The sequence below is a fragment of the Helobdella robusta genome, assembly GCF_000326865.2.
Source record: "Helobdella robusta unplaced genomic scaffold HELROscaffold_17, whole genome shotgun sequence".
Taxonomy (NCBI): Eukaryota; Metazoa; Annelida; class Clitellata; order Rhynchobdellida; family Glossiphoniidae; genus Helobdella; species Helobdella robusta.
Window position 1 is genome coordinate 2,573,016 of NW_008703942.1, and position 18,866 is coordinate 2,591,881.

An 18,866-nucleotide genomic window follows, 5' to 3' on the forward strand; every position below is an offset into this window, starting at 1 on the left:
GATGAAAATTATCATTTTATTCAGCCCACATATACTTTGTATTCTGTAATGTTAAAGTTTATAAATCGCAAAAACCAGCAGCGTGTTTGTTCAAATATTCCTTTCCGTATTGTTGAATCTGTTTCTTCCGTGCTGCTGAACCAGTAGCCATCCCACCATCTTTCTTGCATAATTACTTCTTTCTTGTTTTCAATTCCAACTTTTTAATGCCACATCGCTAATTTTATTTTCCAAAGTCACACCACAGTTTTTGAATTATATATACATATACGTATATATGGTGTGTGTGTGTGTGTGTGTGTGTGTGCGTGTCTGTGTGTAAAACTTAGAACCCAGGTTTTCAATTGTTATTTCACGCATTACGGGCATACATGCACTTCCAGTCTCAGATTGTGCGGTGATGTATGTAGATAACTAATGGGCAAACATGTACTGTACCGTTCAAAAATGCACTTGCACATGCCTCTATATTTATATCAGTGTGTTCATTTATTTGTTTATTTGTTTATTCATTAGATCATTAGAATGAAACTGTTTGTTAAGTTCACGTCCAAATCCTTGAGTCAATTTTTTTTTAAATGGTCAGAAGTGATCGGGATCAATGGCCAAGCCAGTTGAGATTTCAGCGTTTTGTCCTTAACACTCTCACAAAAGATATTAATTATTATTGTAAAACTTTTAAACTTTTTAACCAGGTAGATAGAAATGACGATTCTTTGCTTTTCGGTGCCAAAAACGTTGAAATTTCTCCCAAATATAATTTAGATAAGGTGCGTCACCTCAAAAACATATTTAAATACACCGCATAGTTTACATAAATTGTTGTTGTTGGATTTTATTGTATTTCGTACAACTGTAAAATTACGGTAAATAAAAATTGATAAAAAAAATCAAATTGTTTCGTCGATAATGAAAATTTGTTCATGTATGTGGTGTCTTCAAAATACATAAAAACGGTCCAGAATTTTTCAAACCAAAGAATCCGTCAATTTACAATTTTGTTTGTAACAAAATTTTCTAATTTATTTGAAATCATTGTTTTCTTGATCCAATCTTCTGATTACAAAAATGGTACTTCAGTTATTTATAACGTTGAAAACATTCTCGAAGCGTGAATCGATACCAGGAACAAACCAGCACAATTCAACGCGTAAACATTCACACACACAAACACACTTACAACACACACACACCAAACACTCACTAAGCAGATCTACGCATACATACATACATACATACATACATACATACATGCATACATACAGCAGGGAACTGTTTTTCGCAACTAACCACATTTCGTGCTTGTTGCAGCGGTTCCTGCGTGTCTGTGGGCTTGAAAATATCCAACTGAATGCCGACATGTGCAATTAACGACAAATCAAAGTGTTTATCCATTTGTTACTTGATGCTTGACGGTTCAGTGTCACTCATCATGTTTTGGTTTAAACATACATACACACACACACACACATACACACACACATACATACGTACATTACCGAAAATGTTCAATTAAACGCCGACGTGAGCGAATAACGAGATATCAATTGTTAACCGATTTTATTCAGATGTTTGACTGTTTAGTGTCACTCATCGCTGATTTGGTTTTAACATACATACATACAAACAAACAAACACACACACTCCGCACTCCAAATAGTACGTCTACACGACTCCGTGCGCAATGACCACAGTGGTGAATGTAGACAACGTGATAGAGGAGCAGTACAATGACCAAGTCATCAACAACAACACACAAGTCTAAGTGTTGTCCTCGTTTACATGGTTTGCAGTTGTTTGTTTTGCGTTGTTTGTACTTTCTACTTTGTATCATATGCTTTGTATCTTATATTTTTTATCTTATATTTTGTATCTCGTTTTTTGTATCATATGGTTTGTTTTGTATCTTATGTTTTGTATCTTATGGTTTGTATTTCATGATTTGTATCTTATGGTTTGTATCACGTGGTTAGTATCTTTATGTTTTGTATCATATGGCTGGTATTACAGGACTTGTATCTTGTGGTTTGTTAGTATTCGAAAATAATAATCTAAAGTAAGCTATTGTAAAAATTTGCATTTCGTTCATAGAGAAAAAAATAAATGAAGAGTTAAAAATAATTATTAAAAAAATTGATACATTCAATAATAGTTGTATTTGCTTTAATTGCTTGGCTGTTATTGTTGTTGTCGTTGTTAATGTTGGCTGTTGTGTTGTTATTGTTGTTGTTTTATTGTTGTTGTCCTTGTTGTTAATGTTGGCTGTTGTGTTGCTATTGTTGTTGTTGTTGTCTTGTTGTCTTGTTGTTGTTGTTGTTGTCTGTTGCATTGCAACGATACCACATTGTTGCATCGTTATGCTGCATTTATTCAGTCGGAGTAACTGATTCTACGTAGCAGATGATATATTAGATATATTAGAGTAACAGGATGGCAATAGCGACGCAAATGCATCAGCGAGTGTATTCAATTTATATCCACTAAGCCAATCCATATAAACACTCGTCATGTAAGAGCCCAAAGTGACAACAAATGACAAATTTTTCATACATTTGTTGACGTAAATTTATTATTTATATTATTATTATTATTATCATTATTATTTATGTTTATGTAATTTTCATAGTTAATATTATTATTATTGTTGTTGTTGAATATCTGGTTATTGTTTTTATTATTATTCAGTTATAATTGCTGTTATTATTTATAATTAATATTTATAGTATTTATTAATAATATTATATATTTATAATATTTATTAATAATGTTTATTTATAATTAATTTATAATTTCCCCATTAATATTGTCGTCATCATCTTTTCCACAATGACATGGTCGTCTTCGTCATCTTCACATCATCATTTTGTTATTTCCATCACCAACATCGCCATTTTAAAATCGCCATTTCAATTCTCTTCCCAACTTCTACACACTAAAAATTTTCACCCCTTATCAAAATATTTATCACCATCATTTTCATCATCATCATTATTATCAATATCATCATCCACGTCATCTTCATCGTCGTCATCATCATCCTCTCTACGTCAACACTTCCGTGACATCCTCCAAATTACAACAGGCAAACTCGAAGAAATTTAATCACGCTAGCATTCCCAAAGAAAAAAAAAAGTTGGAAATATGAAATTATGAGTAAATGGAGTTATAAGGATATGGAAGAATGTTCTAACGACGACGTCAGTGATTTTCTTCACCATCGTTATCATCACCGTCACCATCATCGTCTTCATCGTCGCCGTCATCAGCTTCATTAACGTAACCGCAATTTCCTTGTCAGAGTGTCTGGGGAAAAGTCAATAAATGTTAGCATCATCATCGTCATCATTTTCATCGTCGTCGTCATCATCGTCATTGTCGCCATCCTCCTTGCCACCATCATCGTCATCTACATCATATTCATCGTCGTCGTCAATGTTGCGATGGACAAATGCGTCATGATTGAGATTCACTTGTAACGAATTCTCAACAAAATTACATCTGGGTAACATTTTTCAACGTTCTAGCAATATTTCACCGGTAAAATATTCACGATTTTAAAAACTGTCACCAGCAGTAACTCAAATTGAACGCAACAGATTTCAATGCAGCAATTATTATTCAGAAAGTTCCAACATCAACAATCAACATACGTTCTGCAACAATTATTCATCAAAATGTTGCAACTTCAATACAGTTTTCGCAGAAATTATTACTCAAGAAATTGCAACATCAACATAGAATCTGCAACTACTAATATTCAACATCAACGCAGACCCAACATTCTGCAACATTCTTCGGTATTTCACAACATTCTTTTCAAAAACTCCCTCAACACTGTTGCAACATTTCAACAATCTCCCATGCAGAATGTTATGATGCGTAAATTTGAACGATGGAATCTTCCTTGCCTAATGATTTCTAAAGAAACGTCAACAACTTAAAAATTTTCTTTGCACTGACGTCATCTGGTCATCACCATCCAGGTCGTCATCATTCGCTTCTTCAACGTAGCTTACTCACTGCATTATATTTCAGTTGTTTTTATCATCGTACATAATTTTGGAATGTTTGTCATATTTATCACATCCATGTTTTATCATGCTGTTCGAGTTTTTTGCGTGTTGGACAGTGCTATCACGGTATAAACTGAACATTATTATCAATCTTATCATCACCATTATAATTTTAGTATCATCAGCATCGTTATCTCCACAGTCTTATCATGTCATCCTGATAATTATGGTCATAATAGTTATTTTTCACGATTATTCTTACCGTTTTGTCACTCTCATCACTCTCATCACTCTCATTGTATAATTACATCACGTCGTCGTCATTATCGCATCAACGACAACAATAACATCATCATTATCATCATCACCATTATCATCACATTATATCATCATCGCCGTCGTCGTCATCATCATCAGCGATCCAGCCATCATTATGTAACGTTATGGACAGCCGCGTAATCAAAATTCATGACGTTTCCATCAGAACATTCCTCTCTCTTATCTCGTCATCTCTTTTGATTATTTTACTCTCTCTCTCTCTCTCTTTTTCTCTCTCTCTCTCTCTCTTTCTCTCTATTTCTTCTTCTCTCTTTACCTCTCTTTCTATTTCTCATTTTCTTTATCGCCATAACTTTTTCTCAAAATTTTTTACACTCTCTCTTTATCTCTCTTTCTCTCTCTTATTCTCCCTTCTGTTTCTTTTCTTCTCTCTCTCTCTCTTTCTCTTTCTCTCTCTCTTGCTCTCTACGTTCGGCATCGGCATCTACTTTTAAGAAAACGACGACGTTAGCTACATAACAACATGGAAGGTGATTAAAATGATGACCTTGGGGATGATGATGATGATAGTGATGATGGTGATGATGATGATGATGATGATAATGGTGGTGGTGGTGGTGATAGTGATGGAGATTATGATTTTTGAGAAAACTAAAACGACGACGATGATGATGATGATGATATAGTAGTGATTATGATATCGTTGAGTGACAAATTTAATGGTGAAAGCTTTGTTTTACCATTGCATATTTTTTTCTGTGTTTGTAAAATAATAAAATTGGACATTGTCGAATTCTTTGTAAACTTCAACATTGGTTTATAGCTTGCTTGCTTAATATTCATCTTTCATTTAAATTTATGACCAGCAATCAGTAGCATTGTGATAAGTTTTTGTGTATCATGAAAACATTTGTGAAAAAGTTTCATGCATCCTTTATTGATGTGATTTTGTAGTGTCGTAATTGTTGTGACAGTCGAAGGTGTCAAAAAATATGTTAGCATATCGTTCGTTTGAAGTTTTTTGGGATATTTGGTTGTTCATTCGCACGTTCCTGTCTTTTCATTGACGTCATCACTGTAGTTGTTTTGTTAGTGTCATAGTCATTGTTGTTGCTGTTGTAATGAACATTAATGTCATCATCTTCGTCATTTTTATCATCATCATCATCATCCTCTCGATCGTCATTATCTTAGTAGTCCATAACTACACATGAATACCTTTTAAAAAAACTGTAAAATTTTGAAAATTGATTCAATGATTTTAACGGTATATCGTGTGAGGCCACCAATGAAAACCCATAAGAACGTTTTAAACAACTTACAACAGCGTTCAACGACGCTAAGTTTGCGCAAATCACTTATAAAATTAACAATCAACCAACATTCCTAACCATCTATTCATCCATTGATCCTTCAATTCATCCATCTATCCATTTATTCATTCATCTATATATCCATTCATATACCCATTCATCCATCCATCCAGCTATCCATCCATCCATCCATCAAATCTTTTAATTTGTTTGTTTGCCATGTGCATCGCATCCCAATCTTCAATGAACATAACTAACAAGTCAGCAAACAACGTTACATACTGTGCACCAGGATATTAAATAAACAATTGAAACACGCACGCACGCACGCGCACGCACGCACACACAATTAAGTGATTTAACAATGAGCAGCCCACAACCACACACACGCACACACAACGTACGCATGCATAAAAAAGCATAACAATAAATGTATGCAAGTGTGCAAACGAAGACACAAACTAACGAATAAACACACATACACGTACACATAAGAACACACGCATACGAACACACACACACACACACATGTGTGTACATTCGCACAAGTTACACACACACACACACACCTCGTCACAACAGATATCTGGAAGAGAATTAGCTCTTTGTAATGAGTTGTAGTTTCTAAAAAAACACCCTTACACCTTTTAAACGTAATCAAATATACATCAGTGTGCATGTATGCGTGCATGTATACATGCAAGTAAATATAAATTTATCTAATAATACAAATGTATATGCAAATAAATTTATATATATATATATATCAGTTTATAATTCTAGAAAAACTGAATGAATTATGGCCACATAAATTGGAAGACCATATTAGGTTTTACACACGCACGCAAACATATATACATTCTTATAAAATTAATTTTATTTACACGATACTATTGACATTTTTATAACTGTCATAAACTAATAAGAAGTGTGCGCGCGTGTGTGCGCGCGTGTGTGTGGTTTGTGTGTGGTGTGTGTGTGGTGTTGTGTGTGTGTGGGAAGAGATAGAGCCACATGGCAAAAACAAACATAAATTCACGTCTGTTTTTGCAATGTATCTACATTTAGCAGGAAGTATTATCCTTTTGTCACGTGACGATGATGGGATGAGTGCAATGTGTGGTGATATTTGACAATGATGTGTTTATTTGATAATGTGGTTCTATGATATGTAATGTGTGTGACCATGTGTTTATGAGATGATATGTTAAAATTATGTGATGATGTGTTAATGTGATGATGCCATGATGCGATGATTACATGAGGCCATGAGTGTTATTATGTGACAACAACAGAGAAAACTATTCCAACAACCAAGAGTCTCAAATCGAAACATTCGAGTGGCATTAATGAAATTTCCTCAATTGTTATGATCAGAGATATCAAAACAACAGCACCAATTCTGGAACATCTTGTAAACTTGTCTTTCTCTTCAGGTGTGCTTTCTAGTTGTTTCAAAATTTCAAAAGTGACACCAATTGTCAAAAATGCCAGCAATAGTGAAATATCAAATTTTCAACCGGTCTCACTATTAACACGTTTTTTAAGGTAATATAAAATTTGATGTACAACAAAATCGTAGATTCTCTTCAAAAATCTAATCTAATCTGTTTTTTTTTGTAATGGATATTCAACAGAATTGGCTATCACTAAACAGATAGGAAAAGTTGGTGAGGCAGTCGAATTCAAAAATCACCTTGTTGGAACGAGTATTGATTGACTTGTCGGAGGCCTTCCACTTCATTCATTGATCATTCCATCTTGATAGATAAACTGAATTGTTATAGAATACGCGGTTTATTACTGAGCTAGTTTGTGTGTGATTTATCAGACAGAACTCAATTTGTCACATGGCAAAATAAAAATTCTTCTACTTTAAAAATTTGCCATGAATTCCCACAAGAAAGCATTCTTCGTCCGTTACTATTTGTCATATTCGTTAATGACATAAACGAATGCATTCATGCAGAAGAAAGGCACTAATATGAATATGTATTTTAATAAGTTTTTACATATTTATACTATTTATGTCTATCAATCTTTATTTTTAAATACGTTTATTTTTTATTTATTTATATTTAGCATTATTGATTTATTTTGATGTCGCCATTGCATACGCGTATTCAAAAGTAATTGCTTCCAAGCAAGAAAATGTCAAATGTCATTGGAGAGAAAGTTCGCTTCGTAGAAATTGTTTTCTTATGGCTTTGTTGATTATCCTCCAATAAATGTTGATTATCCTCAAATAAATAAATTAAGTTCAGTCTCGTTTCACATGTTTTTGTACATTTTCTATCAAAGTTAAATCATTTTTACTCTGCGTTTTTCAAGCAATATCCGAGTGAGATTGTGACTTTTGACTTGTTTTTTTAGCTTATCGTTATTTTGTTCTTTTAAGGTTTTTATTTTGCATTTTTATGAAAAAAAGTTGTTTTGCATAACTGCCCTTAACGTAATCCATGCGTGTATGTATGTATTTATGGATGAACTTTTAGAAGAGATATACAAACGGGTTCGCATCGTTCATAAAGTCTAAATGATCACAATTAAACAATGAGATAACATAATTCAACCACTTTGAATATTTCATATTTCTAAAAATTACTTTATTGTAGATGTTGATTGTTATTACTAACTGTTATAACAGATTGTTATTTCTGAAACATTTGAACGCGCATGACCTCTTTTTTTTACATAATTTATTTCCTTTAATGTAAATAGATTCACGATGAAGATGTTATGATGACAGACTTATGAATGATCAAATAACAGACTAGTAACTTTACCTTACTAGCTAGTACTAAATAGTTACTAGCTAGTACTAACTAACTAGTAACCTAAGAATTAGAAGTGTTCTTTTATTGTTCGTTCAATCACTACTCACTCATGTATGTTCGCTTGCCAATGCCAAATTATAATGTTATTACGTGCACGTATTGATTATCAGATATATATATATATATATATATATATATATATATATATATATATATATATATATATATATCAGTTATTATTGATGAAAATCACAGCATGTTCCGCGTTAGTTAAAGTCCTGTTTAATTTTTAGATTTTTCTATCTGTAGAACGTAAATCAATGTCAAGTTTCTTGAGCTCAAAACCAAAATTTTTGTTTATTTTAAGCATGATAGAACAAAAAAGCATTTCCTATACCATCTCGGTGTTCAAATTGATACGTTGTGTATGTGGCCGAATGCTCAAATATATATATATATACAAGTTTTACAATCCTCAACTTTATGCGATATGACACTTTTACGTGTCATCATTATCGATGATTCATCTGTTTATAAATTGATTAGTGTGAAGGATACCAATGGCACGTTGTTGAATTTTTATTATCGGATGTCTTTGTTCTATGTGTATTGATTCGGCAAGTCGTAAATTATAATGGTTGTTATCGTAATGTAAGATTTCAATATTGTGCACCAACATTTGCCTAGTAATTTTAGTTTTGTGTTTCTCTTTCGAGTGATTCTTTATAGGGCCGGTTTGTACGTTCATCGTGAGTCTTCTCGGTAGCTTGGTCGTCGTCATACCAATATATTCGGAACTATGGTGCCTCCACTCACCAATATTACAATTGAACGAATATGTTAAATGGCAACGATCCATTATCGATTCTGGCTTACTACTGCACACAACGTATCAACACGAACTCCAAAGATGGTATTGGAATACCGAATAAAGCTTTTTTTGTTCTATCATGGTTAAATTTTCTATCATGCTTATGATAAATAAAAATTTAAATTTTGAACTCAAGAAACTTGACATTGATTTACGATCTACCGTTAGAAAACCCGAAATATTAAACAAGAAGTTAACTAACGCCGAACATGCTGTGATTTTTATCAATAATTTTATTTCTGACAGTCTTCATCACACACACACACACACACACACACACACACACACACACACACACACACACACACACATATATATATATATATATATATATATATTGTTTTTCAGAAAAAAATAAAAAAATTATTAAAATGGTGAAAAATGATTGATGTCTGATATATTTATTTTTTAGTTTAATTTGTAGAGGCACCAATGTATCAAATGTACAGTACAAATAACATTTAAACACACACACACACGCACATACACATCACACATACACACATATATAAATATATGTGTATATATATATATATATAAATCACGTGATTGATTCATAATATGTATTGAAAATGGCACTTATAACCGAACAAGTCAAATCTTCTACAGGTAAATCCTGTTAAATCATGTGGTTAACGTAGCGACTGCAGTATGAAGTAGCAAGCACAATTATTTATATATCTGTATACATAACCGTAGTGATGCACTTATTACATGTAAACACACACGTACACACACACACATGTACACATATTTACATACATATACGTTGTGTAACAAAACATTACACGATACATTATGTTATATAATGGTGTATAATATAATCGTATTATGTTATATAATGATATATATATTATATATATATATATACATATATATATATATACATTTTTATTATTGTCAGTTGTTACAAATGATAATGATTATTAATTACATTGTATTTGTCATAATGGTTGTTACACAATTCTTTACATTATAATTCATTACATTACAGTTTGTCGCATTACAATTTATCCCATTACAATTCATTACATTACAATTCTTTGCATTACAATTCATTACAAGAACAAAAATGTATTACTACTTACTGAGTTAATGTCAATTTTTACAATACATCAAATCAATTTTTTAGTAGATTTTCTGTGTACTAAATGAAGAATTTTCAAAAAAAATTGTGTTGCATTATCTAGATTTTTAAAAAATCCATCGACTAGATTTTAATGTGAATACTTTTATTCATTCAATAAAATTAATTCCTCCATTGCTTCTTATAATTATTGAGTTTTCAACAATCTGAAAAATACTGCGCTATTGCATTTGAAAAACTGAAACTGAAACCAACAGTCATCCTGGAACATCTTTGTAAAAAAAACCCAAAACGTTACAGATGTCTTAATATCTAAATGCAATAAGTGACTTTATGCATATGTCTGTATGCACTTGTTTTGTTTCTATGCTTATGTGGTGTGTTGATATTGGGCTGAAATAATAGGTACCAGAAAAGACAACAAAACGTTCTGATGCAAATAAGATGCCTTGTATTGTGTTGACTTATGTTTATTGTGTATATGTGTGTAGTATCATGTGCGTACGTGTGTGTGTGTATGTGGTGTGTGTATGTATGTGAGTGTGTGTGTGTGTATGTGAGTGTGTATGTGTGTGATTGTGCCATTCTACTTAGTATAAATACATTTTTAAGCATTCAGTGACGTTGTGGTTGTTTTCAAAACATTAAATAAACAGGCCTGCTTTTTTTTATCTTTATCTACACTCATTATAAAAACATTTATCAAGTTTGGTTTACTGAACATTTTAAATACCAACAAATTGTTTATTTTTAATATGTAATAAGAAGATAGCGTATTAAAAAATGTTCAAAAACTTGTTGAATGAAAATTGAAATATAATTGAAAAAGTTTCTTTCAATGTTCTAATTTCAACTAATAATGAAAGTTATATCATGTTTAAAATTGAAACTTGCGATTTACCAATAAGTAATTTATGAATAAATAAACGAACACTTTCAACTGCAAAAATGTAATCGGTTGACTGACTTCAAAAGCTGAAACTTTGAAAAAGTAGGAAATGAAATTTCTACAATGGTGAATGAAACGAACGACCGGTTTGACAGCCAGTTGTCTTACACACCACGGGCATCTGCATTCTCCTCCAGTTTATTCTCCAACGAATACATTCTACCGTTAGTTTTTATTTGATAATATTTTTCTTCATATCATAATTAGCAACATTTGCAATAGAAGAGCTGACCGAAAATTGTTGCAGATGTTTCCCACAAGGCACAACAATATCCGAATCAACGCACTTCTACCAGAGGCGAGAGATCGCATACCTCTGGATCCTCTGCACTGTTTCCACCATCCTCCTTTCGACATTCATCCTCGAGAACACAACTGATTATTCGAAATACTCTTTCAAGAAAGTCTTCCACTTAGGTCCGTAAACTTGACAACTTTTTAAAAATTTGAAAAACGTGCTTGGTGATCAAACACAAATGGCTTGCTTAGTAATTAATTTCTTTATTTATTTATTACTGATAATTTTATTTTATAGTTTACTCCAGAGCCATGGCGATAAACGGTCAGTTTAAAAAGATTTAACCCGATTAAAAATAACTATTCTACTATAAAATAATAATTTTTTATTCAATGCATCGTGCACTAGATTGCCCAGAGGGCACGGCGATGTACTGTTACGAGAGCAAACTTTGCCTCAATCCCAATCAGATGTGCGACCGCTTCCAAGATTGTCCTGACGATGCCGACGAAACCAACTGCAGTGCGGTTTTTACGTGTCATTTTTATAAACATTTTATGCTAACATAAGCTTTGAAAATAAAAATTTTTATGGTATTTCACATTAATTATGATAATTTTAATGAATTCATTTGGAAGCGTGTCGAAAGAATGACTACCAGTGTCTGAGGGGAAGGTGCATATCAAGCATGTACCTCTGCGATAAGCACAAGGACTGCCCCGAAGGAGATGACGAAAGTGAAAAGAGCTGTCGTAAGGCATATAATTACATCTTTTAACATGTTCATTTTGAAATTGATTGTCATAACATTTTTACATACCAATTAATCGTACGTCACACGTTTTAAAATGAATTATTTTGAATATCATCAACGGAATGAAAATGCTTCAATAAATTTTAATTACGATTGATCAATTCGTCCTTGGTTGAGTAATGAACTTTGGGCTCTTTAACCATTTAACGTTTGATGATCATTTTTATAATTTCATTTGATGCAGCTGCCTGTCCTGATGGTTCTCAGTACAGATGCTCGGGCAGGTCGGGTTCATGCATCGACGTGTACAAGAGGTGTGACCTCGTTAGTGACTGCCCAGAAACTGACGACGAAGCTAACTGCGGTAATTCTTCATGGTTCTCTATATTGGCTAACACATTATGGTAAGCATTAACAAATATTTAAATAGCTCAACTTATTTTTTTACAAAGTGTCGTTATCAAAAAACGGAGATCTGTTGATAAATGTTGCTGGATCAACAAAAACTCTGGTCTGTGCCGATGACTGGGACGCGAACAAGTCATCGTTCTTTTGCAAACTGGCCGGATATCGGTTGGGTTTATTTATTTTAATGCAAATCTTTTATTAGCATAAATTTAACAGTTTACCTAATTAAAGAGCAGCTATTGGTCACATTTTGGTGGAAAATAACAAATCCCTGCCTACTGTTGGAATAAAAGTCGATCCTGACAGTGACAACTACACCACAAACGCTCACAAGTCAGTCGATTGTTCTTACAAAGTATTTTAATTTAAACGATGTTGTTAAAAATATCCATAAATCTGACGCCGCTACCGCTGCTACATGTAAAAGTTAGCGCCGCCACTGATCGCCGCGCAAAATAGTGACGTCAAAAACCGCTACATCTACATTTCACATAAAAAAAATTTAATGTCATTTAATGGGAAAGATTATGAAGTAAAAATTTGTTTTTTTTTGTCAAGAGAAATAGATCTACCAGCAAAAATAATTTTTAATATAAAAATAGCGAGATACAATTTTATTGCAGCTTCAACAATCGCGCCGCTGCTGATGCCGTTATAGTTCAATAAAGTAGCAGCTGTCTTCCCGCTGCTAGCTCGCTGCGTATTAACATTAAATGAGCTTGATTGTGAGGCACAGAGTTGTAGATTTCAAATTATTTCAATGTGAATAAACTTCAAAATGTTAGTGGTGGAGTAAGCCAAATTCAAAATATAACATAAGCGTAATTTCTAATCTAAATTAATTCCAGCTCCACCACAGAATGTCCGGCCTACGTGAGACTACAGTGTGAAAATTCTGGTAGGCTCGGTTTTTAGTTTTAAACATTATTTAAACTTTAAGATTAAAAATTTTATCAGTTTAAACAATTAATATTTAAACAAACAATAATAACAATTGAAAATTTAGAATGCGGTAGACGTTGGAACAGAGTTCGACCCAAAGAGCATGTTATCTACGGTTCGTTTGTTGAAAAAGGTGAAATACCGTGGCAAGCGTTCATCAAATGTCTTGATTACTCGTGTGGAGGCGTCCTCATCAGCCAGACGTGGGTGGTCACTGCTGCTCATTGCATAACTCAACAAGTAGTGAAGTAACCAAGCACTCTACTTCTAGTTAATTGTAAATTTATTGAAAACAAATGAATGAAAATGAACGTAACAGCATCCAAGCCTCTGACTGTGTTATTCAATTTGGAGGTGTGTTCAGGCACGACAATTGGCTTATATCGAGAGCTTCCAAATTGATCTTTCACGAAAAGTACAGCAAACCACCGGGAGTTAGAAACGACATCGGACTGATAAAATTGAATCGGCCAGTCCCATTAAACCATCTCGTTCAGCCAATATGCCTCCCACACGCCCCCATCGATTCCATCTTCGCCTTCCAATCCATCTGCATGAGTAGCGGCTTCGGGTTCACGTTGAAAAGTAAATTTTAAAATTATAAATGTATTTTATCGAAGGTATTTTTAATTTTTTGTTTTTTAGTCACGGATCGTATAAAAATCTTTTTCAAATTTACTTGTAACTTTTTTGATTTTTTTTTTGAAGATAAATCAATGAACCTGTTGAAGATGCGCGCCACTGCAAATCGTTGCGTCACTCCACCAGCTGCAGGCTTCATGTGCATCAGCGCCTACGAAGGCATGGGTAGGATTGGTGACCAAAACGTTTGCGATGTCAGATTATTTATCATTAATCTTTAATTTTTATTAAATATTGATTTAAAATTTTTATTCATGAGTTCTTTGATATGTGTTCATTGTTTCTATTAGATGATCTTTAAAATTAAAGCAGGTTGTCATTATTTTTGTTTGCAGGGAGATAGTGGAGGACCGTTCGCCTGTAGGAATAAAAATGATGATAGGTGGACTTTGTTTGGAGTTCACAGTCACGTCAAACGTATAACTTCTCACTGACTCTAAATTCTTAATTACAAATTATCATTAATAATTATTTATTTAATTAACTCTTATTCTCAAATATTCTTAACAAAAGAGATTGAATTAATTGAAAAATTAATTTTTTTTGCCAAAGCTTCCAACCAAAAGTACAACAAGCTGTTGAAATATGAGGTCTGTCAGAACAGTTTCGTGACCGATATATATTACCACATGAATTGGATTAAAGATAAAATAACTGATCATTAATACAAATTGTTTACTTGTATTATTATTGTTGTTTTGCAATTCTTTATAGAGAATGATTATGTTTCAATAGATTTTTCGTTTAAAAAACAAATATATTTATCTTACCAGAGGGAAATAAATTATTTCATGATTCCCGTGAATTCAAAATCATATTTAAAAATCACATCTCCATCGCCATTACATCGCCTAGTTTTTTATAACTATCATCCGCCAAATGTTTAATTTCCAAGTGTACTTTGTTTTTCAACCAGTTGTAAACTGTCAATTTATTTATCTACATGCAACTTTTTTCACATTTTCACGTCTTTTAAAAATAAAAACAAAAATAAACTTAAAAAACACGAGGGAGGCAAACTTGTTGTTAAACAATCATTTTTTTATGATGGAGTCGGAAAAAAAAACTAGCGACTTTCGCCATTCGAGTAGAATAAATTCCGATATATGGAGAATTAATTACAAAAAGTCTAGTTACTATGGCAGAGACATTAGAGACAGCATAAGAATTGCAAGCCAGTTCAGTGCCCCGAGACAAAGCATTGCCAGTTCATTTCTAAGCGATACACCGTTAATGTTAGTACTCTTGATTCTGATTCAAATTTTATCTAGCAGTCGTGAAACTTGCATATTTTGATTTTTATTTAAGTTGCTATCCCCAGGGCACCTCTGTAACCGACACATCGCAGTTCTATCATCGCCGAATGTTAGCATTCGTCTGGATACTCGCATGCGTTTGCGCGGTTTTAACAGCTACGATTATCATTCAGTATGTCGCTTCTTATACAGTTTCTCCACTCTCTAAAGTTTTTCATATCGGTTTGATTGATTTCTAACTCAATTTGTTTATTCGTCATTGTCTATGAATCTTTTACTTTTATTTTCAGTTTACAGCAAAGCCATGGTTTTAAACGGTAATTTTTCTCAATTAATCCCTCTTTACGATGACGAAAATGAGAACTTGATTTACTCTACTTTTTTTAGACTGTCCAATTGGTACGCCGATGTTTTGCTCAGCCAAAAAGCAATGCTTGACGTACAAGCAACTTTGCGACAGATACCAAGATTGTCCTGATGATAAGGACGAGGCCAACTGTAGTTAGTAGAATAATTGTTGCTCTTAAGTGTCGTATGAAAATTGTTGCTGTTTACGCACGGTTAAATTTCATCACATTTTGTGTAGTAATTGCATTACTAACGTAGCAATGAATGGATAAAAATTTAATCGTTTGTGAAAATTGTAAAGCCTGCAAAGAAAGTGAATATCAATGCAACAATGGAAGATGTATTTCAAAAAAGTACCTCTGTGACAGTAACGTGGACTGTACGGAAGGAGATGACGAGATGGAGAAGACGTGTGGTTCGAAGAATATTTCACCTCTATAATTTGCATACAATTTCTTACAATTTATGTAACTATTTGTATTTTAATATTGAAATTAATTAAAATATAATATTATATGTAAATTAAGTTATGAGCAGTTAGTTAAAAAAACAGTGCAGACTTTATTAATAAAGTTACAAAAGTTTGCTTAAACTAAAATAATGCTGGTTGATTTGTACAAATTTTGTAGTCTAATCGAACTGGAATACAAACATATGAAAAACATTTGAATCTTTACAAATAATTTTATTATATCTACAATAATAAATGTAATAAATTATTTTATCAAGTTTCTTGTCCAAAGAGTCTCTACCGATGCTCCGGGCAAGTGTTGCTGTGCATCCAACACTGGCAGAGATGCGACGGTACAGATGATTGCCTGAATGGAGAAGACGAGAAAAACTGCTGTTTGAACATTTTTTCAAATCAAAAATAACTTCCATCTTTTGTTTGCTCAATGTTGATTTTTCTAAACAAAAAGTTTTCATAGGGAAGAGTGACATCTTGATGACAAGAGTGAATGGAAGTGAGTCGACTCCAATCTGTGCCGAAGCATGGGACGAAGCGTGGAACGACGAATTCTGCTACAGAGCCGAGAACAAGTTTGTTTTCAATCAATGAATTTATTGCTTCAAAGTCCATTGTTTTTGACTTATATTTGTTTAAATAACTATTTCATCAGAATAAGTTTAAAATCGCAAAAAGTTCCAAACTTGAAAAATGAACCGACCGTAGTTGTTGAATATCAAAACAAAAAATGGCATTTCAACATATCGAAAACAGTGTAAGTGGAAAAGTAATTAATTAATTAATTAATATTCACAAAAAATCTATGAGAAGGTTTAACCAAATATTTTATGCAATTTCATAGATGTCCAGACCTCGTTGTTTTGGAATGCATCAAATCTGGTGAGGAGTCATCCTTTCGACGTGCACTTGTTACCATTTATATATTTATTTTTTTATATTTACGACATCAGAACGACACGTTCATAATATAATATGAATCAAATCGTTGTTCTTAAATTGTGTCATCAGTTTTATTGTGAAAAACACTAACTGCGACCTGCATAGTCTTTTCAACAGAGCAAATAATTGCCGTTTTCTATTTGTCATTGTAAATTTAAACATTGTTATGACTTCTTCCAAAGTTATTTTTTTTCAAAATTTGTGATGCTTCACAAGTTTAAAAAAATGAATGTGATCCAAACTGACTCACAGATTGTGGCAAACGGTACGTAGAAGGTGGTGGCAATAAAAATTATGTGATCTACGGACTGAATGCGAAGAAAGGCGAGTTACCGTGGCAGGCGGTTCTGAAGTGTGCCTCGTTCAACTGTGGAGGAATGATCATCGATCGCAAGTGGCTTCTAACAGCTGCACACTGCGTCAGGGATGAAATGCATCAGTAATCCTTATCTTCATTCATATCGACTTATTCCTTATAAATAGATGAACCTAAATAAATTTATTTATTTTATATTTTTACATTTGTTTCATATTTTTTAGACCTGTTTCTATGAGCGTGAAAAGCAGCGTAGGTTATCTTTTAGCTGGTTTTCAAAATAGTGACATTTTTGAATGCATAAAGAATAAGTAGCTTTGTTTTTATTTATTGATTTTCAGCAAACAATTTTCACAAAAATTTCCAATTTTTCACACTGTCAACAAAATTCGAAACTGTTTTTAAAATCTTTGAGGTGTTATTTTCAATTCAATACGGAACGAAGATGTATGATGATGATGATGATGATGATGATGATGTCGGCGCCCCGTTGTTTTACTATGCTGTCAAATTTTCAGTTTTAAATAAAAATTTATTTATTTTGGAAAAATTAGGATAGGTCCTTCCGACTGCATCTCTCGTTTCGGAGCAGTTTTTAAAATTGACAACAGTTGGGTATTTGGAAAGATTGCTCAAGTGTTCGTTCATGCTAATTACTCGAGACGTGGTAACCTGGCTGTAAACGACATTGCCCTTGTGAAGTTACGTCAAAGTTTACAATATTCCAAATACATTCAACCAGTTTGTCTTCCTCAAACAAACCCTCCCATAAATCCTCAGCTACTTTGTTACAGTAGCGGCTTCGGTAGCACTCTAAAAAGTAAGTAAGTTTTAGATTATGCCAAAACATTCAGTTTTATGAATATCCCGTCTCGATTCACCATATAGTGATGAATAAAGTGTAAGCATTATTTTTACCGATAACCTAAGGTGCTTCAATGAACCTGCTTAAAATTCGAATGTCACCTGAACCGTGCATGGATGACAGCGTGATGTGTATCAGCTCGCACAAGGGACCAGGTGTCGTTGGCAATCCAAACCTCTGCGACGTGCGTTTTCTAACATTCCTTGATGTATCGTAATACTTTTACAGTAAATTGTCAAGTCGTCGTTTATATTCAGGGAGATAGTGGAGGCCCGTTCGTTTGCAAGGGGAGTAACGAAAACCGATGGACGGCTTACGGTGTCCACAGTTTTGTGACAGGTACGTTAAATCGGAATTAAAAAGATAAGATAATTATGTTTGACAACATTTATTTAAAGTC

General features: G+C 33.1%; 2 protein-coding genes across 2 annotated transcripts; both read left to right on the top strand.

Moving 5' to 3' along the window:
• Positions 1 to 9,825: 9,825 nt before the first annotated feature.
• HELRODRAFT_170261 (hypothetical protein) lies at positions 9,826 to 14,938 on the top strand (the record flags this gene model as incomplete). The annotated part of the gene is made up of 13 exons (XM_009016081.1): positions 9,826 to 9,862; positions 11,497 to 11,706; positions 11,936 to 12,049; positions 12,166 to 12,279; positions 12,526 to 12,658; positions 12,734 to 12,792; positions 12,926 to 13,022; positions 13,538 to 13,587; positions 13,696 to 13,879; positions 13,951 to 14,216; positions 14,340 to 14,467; positions 14,609 to 14,690; positions 14,787 to 14,938. 13 exons carry the CDS (start codon positions 9,826 to 9,828, stop codon positions 14,936 to 14,938), a joined length of 1,626 nt encoding a protein of 541 aa, XP_009014329.1.
• Positions 14,939 to 16,141: 1,203 nt separating this feature from the next.
• On the top strand, positions 16,142 to 16,752 carry HELRODRAFT_76002 (hypothetical protein; the record flags this gene model as incomplete). The annotated part of the gene is made up of 2 exons (XM_009016082.1): positions 16,142 to 16,292; positions 16,607 to 16,752. 2 exons carry the CDS (start codon positions 16,142 to 16,144, stop codon positions 16,750 to 16,752), a joined length of 297 nt encoding a protein of 98 aa, XP_009014330.1.
• Between the last annotated feature and the right edge of the window lie 2,114 nt (positions 16,753 to 18,866).